Source organism: Podarcis gaigeae, assembly GCF_964106915.1.
Source record: "Podarcis gaigeae genome assembly, chromosome: 1".
In the NCBI taxonomy this organism is placed as follows: domain Eukaryota; kingdom Metazoa; phylum Chordata; class Lepidosauria; order Squamata; family Lacertidae; genus Podarcis; species Podarcis gaigeae.
In genome coordinates this window covers 24,686,248-24,695,628 of record NC_139678.1, presented here as the reverse complement: position 1 = coordinate 24,695,628, position 9,381 = coordinate 24,686,248, and the positions used below count along the sequence as shown (strand labels likewise).

The window sequence follows — 9,381 nt, the reverse complement described above, 5'->3', positions numbered from 1 at the left end:
CAAGAATCTGGATATTCTTCAAAGTGTTCCTATATTTCCAACTGATTTTGTTTTTATTTTAATTGTGTTGCCAATATATGATTTATTGCTCAGTCATTGTAAAATGCAGACCACACATGTGGTGAAACCCTTCAGCGTATATTCCTATTTAGTGAAGGAGGCTGTGAAAATACAACTCTTTGGGTTAGAGATCAGACTCTACAAAAGAGGAAAGCTTACCTCTGAACCTTTAGAAAAAGCGACAATTTTTAAAGCAGTACCGTAGACATATAAAGGTTTTAAAGCAGCATTTATTTTTCCAGTTTGAAACATTAGGCTTTGTGGTAGTCAGCCACCATATGCCAGCTTTTCGCTGTAACATCAAGGCAATTCTTGTTAAGAATCACGAGAAGTCCAAACATTCAGCAAACATTAACCTGTTGAGAACATTCACAACCCAGCAACTTTAAAGTCTAATAAATTAACAAGAAACAAATATTGTGATTATGCTACATTTAGTACACAATGCAAAAATAGAAATTATCTGCCCTAGCACAAAAAGGGGGAGAAATCTTTGGAATAAATGCAGTCAGTCAGTCATGACCTTATATCTTCATTGCTTATGGTCAAAGTCCATCAAGAAGGAAATGCTATAATGAACATCTTTATCTGCACTTTTGAATTTGGTCTGAATTGAGTTCCGGCTGACAAAAAACCCTGTCTCTGTCTCCACAATCACCTTCCTTACTTTGCACCCATGTCTAGCTGGTGAACCTCATAGCTCTACTATATCCTGCAAGCCTGAAATTTGCTACCATAGATTAGCAGTCAGTACAAGCATTACATGTCTCAAGGACAGTTCACAGTGATTTCTCTGGTCACTAGTGAAGTTGCAACTGGACTCATGCAAAGGTATTGTTTGGACGAGCTATTTTCTCCTTGCAGGACACATATTTAACTTGACCCATATGGAGGTTGCGATTCCCACAAATGGTGCATGGCTGAAAGCTTGGCAACTTCAAGTGCTCTCAAACTGACTTGTGCAAATTGGCTCTTAGGATCGTGAGGTTGGGAATAAACATTCTCCCTTGATTTTTTCATCCATATTACTTTTGCAGATTCTTTCCCCCTTCCATTTACCAAAAGAGGCAGACAAGCTTAGAAGAGAAGCTCAAAGAGGCGAGGCAAGTTGTGGGGTTATCAAACCTTTGAACAGTGACAGGCACCATCGACATATTTGCTACACTGCCATTAGCAGAGGTAGTTTAAAATAAGGCACTTCATAAGGTAGCCAGCTAGCAGCTGGCTTTTCATTAAAAACAGATATATGAATTAAGACTTTAGAAGAGGAGAAGTGAAACCTTTCATTTCCTGGAAAGAGGGATTTAAATCCATTGAGTCCCTTATTCCATCACCTCTGATAAAGTACGAAAGAGGCAAAAGGATCTTTCAGTTCACAGCACTTCATAACAGCCACATACACCAGGCACTTCTGAAAAGAAATGGACTTCATAGCTTTTGAAACAGTTGAAAACAGCAGTTTTCTGAGGTCTCTGTTGCACATTTCTTAAAATGAGGCTAAACAGTCACAATTCCCACCAATGAAACAACAAGGACTCTGCTCCAGTTCCATTTATACTTTGTAAAAGAAAAGGGGGCGAGGGGACAGAGGGAGACTTTCTGAAACTAATTCTTTCTGCCAAGAGAGAAAACTGAATTCTGAGAAAACCCTAATTAGGATGACACAAACGCATTTCAACTTTGGAAGAAAGCTGAATTCGTTCCCCAAAGCTGCAGGGGAAACGAAACAAAAAATTCGTACCAATGTCAATTACAAAATGACAACAGCAAAGGGGTTGAAACTGGCTCAAGTTAAAAGGAGTCAAGAATTGGCTTGCTGAAGTATGATGGGCGTCTCAGTTGGCCTGAACACGAAAGTTGTCGAATTGTGTAAATTCATAAGTGTGAGTCCCAATAGCTGCCCATCCATTTCCAGGATCCGTTATGGTGACGTTTGCCCAGAGAGGATTGCCATTTAACATGCCAGACGCATTGGTGCCCTGTCAAAAGTAAGGGGAGAACATTAATGTACAGGGTCTGATGTGGATTTCGGTAAACTGGTCAAGAACGAGGGCTGCAAAGCTATCTGGAAACTGCTTTGCAAGGTGAGTTGAAGTGAAAGACATCCAAGTGTGTTTCCCAATGCCCATTCAGTTTTAGTTAAGCTAAGGAATTTGCTCCCACAATCAGTAGTGAGCCAGTGTGGTGTAGTGGTTCAGAGCGGTAGTCTCCTAATCTGGGGAACCGGGTTCGCATCTCTGCTCCTCCACATGCAGCTGCTGGGTGACCTTGGGCTAGTCACACTTCTCTGAAGTCTCTCAGCCCCACTCACCTCACAGAGTGTTTGTTGTGGGGGAGGAAGGGAAAGGAGAATGTTAGCCGCTTTGAGACTACTTAAAGGGAGTGAAAGGCGGGGTATCAAACCCAAACTCTTCTTCTTCTTCTAGTGATGGTCACCAACTTGGATGGCTTGAGAAAGAGGACCAGACAAATTCATGGAGGATATGGCTATCAATGGCTACTACCCATGGTGGATATGTTCTGCCTTTCATTGTTTTTGCTGCAAGAGACTAGTGTATATATAGGAAAATCCTATATACTGATAGCAAAGCAGGTTTTCCAAGTGTGGATCCTTATATACCCAAAACACCATCATCTACATACAAGATGAGAGATGCTTCAGGGTACACTAAGGTTTCTGCAGAGGGAGTAGGGGTGGAGCAAAACAGTCCAGGGAGGACAAAGCCTGCTTAGTGGCTATGGAATGGAATACCCTGAAAAGAGGTTTGGCTGGCTGAAACCCTGAACTAAAACACTCCGCACTGCAGCATTTTCATTGTTTATGACGGACAAGTGGTATTAGCAGGTCATCAATATTTATCAGGGTTAATACTTCTCATAGCAAATTAAATTACAGCTATTTTAGGCTTATAGCTATTTTAGAACTCTAAACAGTTTAAATGCCACCCCTTGCTATCAGTCAAAATGAATCTTATTTTATGCTCCAGGTTTGGTGCTTACCGTAAGAATCAGAGTGAGGGTATGCCATGCCTTGGCTCGCACACCAGACAGTCCTTTCATCAAGACCTCTTCCCCACCTGCATGAAGAAGAAGAAGAAGAGGAAGAAGAAGAAGAAGAAGAAGAAGAAGAAGAAGAAGAAGAAGCTGCTTCAGAACATTTTCTTTATTTGGGACATGCCCTAAAATTATACATTACAGTGGTACCTCTAGTTACGAACTTAATTCGTTCCAGAGGTCCGTTCTTAACCTGAAACTGTTCTTAATCTGAAGCACCACTTTCGCTAATGGGGCCTCTTGCTGCCGCTGTGCCACCGGCACACGATTTTCGTTCTCATCCCGGGGCAAAGTTCTCAACACGAGGTAACTCTTCCAGGTTAGCGGAGTTTGTAACCTGAAATGTTTGTAACCTGAGGCATTTGTAACTCAAAGTACCACTGCATTGGAACTCTGTTGCAAATAAAATTGGAAGCATGACAGCAAATGATTTTCCTTTAGGCCCAGTGCTTATTCTGTCCTGTTATGTTAGATATAATAGTCTACCTGAAGATTAAGTAATTATTGTTCATTACTCGAAACAGTAGCTCATTTGGATTGCTGTTAAATGGAAAAGAGGCGAGATTAATTTTCCTTCTTCCATCAGTGAATGGCTATCGACTACATGGGACAAACTGATGAATTGTCACCTTCGGGAGGTTGTGGACTCCCCTTCCTTGGAGGTTTCCAATCGGAAGTTAGATGGTTCTGTCATGGATGCTTTAGCTGAGATTCCTGCATTGCAGGAGGTTGGGATCCCTTCCAGCTCTAAAACTCTTAAGATTCCATGACTAATTTAGTAAGCAGTGGGAAAACAGAATTCATTGTTTTTAGCATATTGCCACAGCGTTTACAATCACAAGAACTCCTGGCCATTACACAAAAATGGATCTTCTTTAGAGCAGCTACATTATTTGCCATTCCGAACATGCACACTATTTGAGAGCCTATGCACATGCCTTCAAGCTTTCAAACCTCTAGAGCCTAGATCTAAGATTGTGGTGTTTGCTTGTTTGTTTTTAAAAAAACAACACCTTTGTACAAAGGCCTTGTAGGCCATGGACTCTAAAGTCATCCATTTGATCAAGCAAAAGGTGCCTGGATATTTTACTCACAGCAGCGCACCCAACAGACTATCACAGCGTGGTGGCCTGAAATTTGCGCCTACACTGTGCCCTTTCCTCTGCCATGCATGAAGCATCAGCCATCAGTTGCTTCAGGTATCTCCTAAGGACATATTTTTGCCCAGGTGCTCCCTGACCCCTAAGGCTACACCTTATTTATTACCGAATTTCTGTTTTTTATCCACTTTTATAATACTATTCTACTGCTTTTTATTTTTGCATGTGTTTTTACTGTTTGAAGGTTGGTATTTTTGTATACTGTTTGAGAGATTAAGCAGGTTTATAAATGTTTTAATGCAATAATAATAATAATAATATTTGTTCAAAGATCAGCAATTTCACACCTGAGTTCTTAAGAAAAAACTGGGAGGCAGATGCCTTCCTGACCAGATTGGACCCTGTTCTTACCAAGTTCCTGGGTTTTTTTTGATAGTGTGTTATTATTATTTTTGTCTGTTTTGTATGCTACTTAGGGATTTTTTCAAAAAATATTAAACGACTTAGAAACACTTTCAATATTCTAAAGCAGCTGGCCCTCCTTCTACATTTGAGCATTTAACGCTGCAAATAAGAACCATTCAGAACAGTTTTTGGTTGAAAAAGTTTCTCTTTGATTGCTCTGTGCCAGTTATCATTATTATCTGATAAGCTAGCAAGGCACCTTGGTTTGAAATCAAAATCAAATGAGGGGTGGAGGAAGACACCCAACAGAAAACAGCAATTACAAGTAAGGGAACTATTGCATAATGGATTTGCCGTGCAAGCCTCAAACCCTTAGAAATGCCATTCTGCATAACCTACTGCAGGATAAGCTGCAACTATTTAATTAAGCATGCAAAATCCATTTTAAAGGATACTCACCGAGATCACCTGTAACTCGGTATGTACCGTCAGGAAATACCCAGAAGAAAATGCCTTTAGCGGCTTTGGTGTATATCCCACCTTTGTTCACTCTTCCCGCAATGAATGCACCTCCATAATTTGATTCTATGTAAATGTCGCAAGTTATCGTTAGGTTTACCCTGCAAAAAGACAAATGCAGTTCTCAGCGCTGGAAAAGTGTCAGTTTTGGCATTAGTCTTCCAACAACAAGAAAAATTCCAACCACTTCTAAGTGTAAACATATTTAAGGACATGTATGCACAAATCTGTGTCAGGGAAAAAGGCAGAGTATCAATAAATAAACATATTGTAATAATTATAATACAGTTGTTCCTGAACTTGTTTTGTATTTATACACTGCAGCTGGCGGGAGAGGTGGAATCTGGATCAGTACTCTGGCACAACAGAGGTTGACTATTCCCCCCCCCCCTCCACACACACACATCATTTTCCAAGAGCTGCATAGATGCAACTGCTTAAGGTGAACAGCAACCACACCCAAGGAGGCACCCAGTACAACTGTCCATTCCTCTGCTATCCCAGCTGTGCCATCCCTGCCAGAAGTGATATGCACCACTGTGTTTCTTTGCTAGCCTGGCATAACTCCATGGGAGCAGGAGCAGCAAAACGACTGTGCAGGGCAAATAACAGAATCCCAGGGAGTGGAGGAAGAAGATAGGAAAGGAATAGAGGCACCTAGCCAACTGCTTTTTGTTTTTATATGTAAGCCACCCTCAAATGGAGTTGTAGCCAGTGCTTTTCCCCCCGTGGAAAAATAGGTGCTGGTACTCACCACGAAGCTGTTACAATAAGTGCCACACTTTTTACCAAGGGGGGGTGCCAGTACTGCATACCTCTGATTACCCCCTGAAAAAGACCTGTTGTATCCAATTACATTATTATTACGGTGAGGGGCAAATGGGGAGGAAAGAGAAGTTCTGTTGTGTGAGCGGTAGTTGTTCCAATCGTGCAGTGACGTCACTGAATACAACCCAGCATCTTTATTATAGAGCAAAAAACCAAATTGATAAGAAAAACTAAACTGCAGGGACTGCAGCACGTTTATAAGCACAGAGCTCCAGTACTTAAGAGATAAAATGAGTACTAAGTAATACTCAGAACCATAGTTCATTCACAATCCTGTAACACTCCGATTTCCAAACACACAATCTAAGGCTGTTTTCTTTTTACGTTCAACCATGCATGCTCATACAATCACTTTCTGCAACACCTTGATTTCCATCAGATTCTTTTCACGTAGTTATGCTAGGAGAACAGCAGGTGGCAGCCTTGAATCACATTAAATACTGTACGTCGCCATGCAGCACCTGGTTTATGCAACCACAAAAACCCAGCAAAGAAAGACATTTTGCAATTCATGGGTGAGGGATGCCCTTTTGCATTCACTGATGTTCAAATCTGCATACCGCAGCTAACAAAATCAGTGCAATTACTGGATTCCACTGCAACTTTGCACCAAGCTGGAAATTCAGCGGGTTGCACTGCGTTTAATTACATACCATTTATAGTTGCCAATAATGCTGATGGGATGCTCTGATTCAGTAACCCAGGTTATAGGCCTCTGTGTCACCACCTGTCGGAGGGTGAAGACATGCTCCCCAGGATCAGAAACGTTTACAAAGTACTCAAACACCCCAGTTTGATCGGCAAAGTTTGGGGCCTCACTGAAAGGCGGGTTGCCTGTTGGGAGAACAGAAAGCTTGTTATTTCACCCGCCTGCACTACAAAAGAAGATGTGACAGCTTCTCTCAGTACCACTGCAACACCAGGGACGCAGCAGGCAGAACCTGGCACAGAGCTGACATCCCCCCAATTTGGTAACAAACTGAGTGTTTCATTAGGGTCATCCAAGTTGAAGAGGACACCTGAAAGCCTCTCAGGAATTGAAGCCCATGGAGGATCCTCAATCCTAACCTGCAAGCAGTTCCGGCGCTGGATGCAAATCTCAAAACGGATGGCTGTTTTTGACCTTGCAGCTAGGGAAACTTCTACAACTTGGGAGCCACATCCTTTTTCTGGCCTACCTTCCAAGGACCACGTGGCAGCGGCATGCGGGGCCACACATGGAAACGTTACATTTGCAAAGTAGACTACCTTCTACACACACTCACACTTTCCCCTCCATCCTCAACCCTGTCAAGCAAGAGGCTTTATCAGACACATCACAGCCAGGAAGAAATGCTCAGGGTCCGAACAGAGCCAGGAAGGTGTGTGTCTGCGGAGAATTGAGAGGGCCAGACAGAGGAGCCAGGGCTGTGGGTTGCAGTTGGCCCCCAGACCTGAGGTTCTAACACCCCCGCCTTTGGGGATCAGAAGTCTTTCCTGAAGCTGAAGCTCCTCAAAAAGAAACATGAATGTCCACTGAGTATACAGTATGCTGGATACTCCCCAGGTCAAACATTTGTGTTAATGCAGGCTTCTAATCACATATGCTTGAGAATTAATACTATTGATAAGGATCCTGTGGTAGCCTGGGGCCACCAGATAATGTCCTATCCCACCTCCGAAACCCAAAAAATGACTTCCAAGTGTTACTTACGGATATTGAAATCATCCTTGTAATCGGAAGGAAATGGCTGGGATGCAGGGGGATCCGGGAAAGGCTTCTCAAAGCCTGCTGTCAAGGTTGTCAAAGTATAGACCTCATCCAGACCCAGATTTAGTGTCAACACGCCTTCGGAAACCTGCGTGGAGAAAGGATGCACAAGAAACTTTGGAAAAGTGACTTGAAATTTATAGCATGTTATTCTTTGAAAGAGAACTATTTGAAAATGATTCATAGATGGCATTTAACTCCAAGTAGGCTGGCCAAGATGGGACGCAGGTGGCACAGTGGGTTAAAAGACAGAGCCTAGGACTTGCTGATCAGAAGGTCGGAGGTTTGCATCCCCGCGACGGGGTGAGCTCCCATTGCTCGGTCCCAGCTCCTGCCAACCTAGCAGTTCGAAAGCACGTCAAAGTGCATGTAGATAAATAGGTACCGCTCCGGCAGGAAGGTAAATGGCATTTCCGTGCTGCTCTGGTTCATCAGAAGCGGCTTAGTCATGCTGGCCACATGAACCGGAAGCTGTACACCGGCTCCCTCGGCCAATAAAACGAGATGAGCGCCACAACCCCAGAGTTGGTCACGACTGGACCTAATGGTCAGGGCTCCCTTTACCTTTACCTAGGCTGGCCAAGATTTACAAGATTGGTACTGGAAGTGTAAAGAGGTGAAGGGAACATTCTTTCACATGTGGTGGACATGTAAAAAGGTAAAAGAATTTTGGGGAAATATTTATAATGAACTGAAAAAAATGTTTAAAATTACTTTCCCCCCCCCCCCAAAAAAAAAGTCCTTTCTGCTGGGGATAACCCAGACTGAAATCCTCAGGTATCAGAAAAGGTTATTTATGTATGCAACAACTGCAGCCCATGTTGTGTTAGCTCCAAAATGGAAAGTGAGCGAGGTCCCATCTAAAGGGGATTGGCAACTTAAGTTGACAGAATATGCACAGCTTGCAGACAGATTTGGCATATAGAATAAGAGAGCAAGAAGAACATACATTAAAAGAAGATTTGAAAATGTTTATTGAGTATATGGAAAATAACTGTGTACAGCTCAAAACACTGGCAACATAATATTGATGGACGTAATAGTGGAAAACCGATTGGAATGGTTATTGTAAAATATGCAGGGATGTAAGATAGGCAAAATGAATCATGGAAAGAGAAGAAGGGAAGTCATTAGATGAAAATTTAATAAAAATGAGAGAGAGAGAGATGATGCACAAGTGGCTGACTAGAGGCAGGGAATACAGGTGAAATCTTTCATCTTGGGTACAAGCCTAGGACTGGCAAGGCAACAAAATGGTCCTGCTTCAGATTATCACTACAAGGTTGACTAAGCTTTAGCCACAACCTCTGGATGTGACATTTTACTGCAACAATACAAGGCATTATAGGTAAGTACGGTGATGCATTACAGTGGTGCCTCGCAAGACGAAATTAATCAGTTCCGTGAGGCTCTTCGTATAGCGGTTTTTTCGTCTTGTGAAGCAAGCCCATTGACAGCTTAGCAGATTAGCGCTATTAGCGGTTTAGCGGCTTTATGCGATCAGCTGTTAAGCGGCTTATCAGCGGATCAGCTGATAAGCGGCTTAGCGGCTTAGGAAAAGGGGGGGAAGGGGGGAAAACCCGCAGGAACTCGCAAGACATTTTCGTCTTGCGAAGCAAGCCCATAGGGAAATTCGTTTTGCGAAGCACCTCCAAAACGGAAAAC

At 42.7% G+C, this 9,381-nt stretch overlaps 1 protein-coding gene across 3 annotated transcripts in view; it reads right to left on the bottom strand.

Moving 5' to 3' along the window:
* Nucleotides 1-272: 272 nt before the first annotated feature.
* GALC (galactosylceramidase) overlaps nucleotides 273-9,381 on the bottom strand; it is a 35,738-nt gene continuing 26,629 nt past the window's right edge. For all 3 annotated transcript variants that reach the window (XM_083734238.1, XM_083734237.1, XM_083734236.1), the window contains exons 13-17: nucleotides 7,660-7,804; nucleotides 6,620-6,800; nucleotides 5,079-5,239; nucleotides 3,061-3,137; nucleotides 273-2,039 (exon numbers count right to left, since the gene is read on the bottom strand). In XM_083734238.1, coding sequence (XP_083590364.1) covers nucleotides 1,896-2,039; nucleotides 3,061-3,137; nucleotides 5,079-5,239; nucleotides 6,620-6,800; nucleotides 7,660-7,804 — 708 coding nt within the window. In that variant the 3' untranslated portion in view covers nucleotides 273-1,895. The remainder of the gene's footprint in view (nucleotides 2,040-3,060; nucleotides 3,138-5,078; nucleotides 5,240-6,619; nucleotides 6,801-7,659; nucleotides 7,805-9,381) is intronic.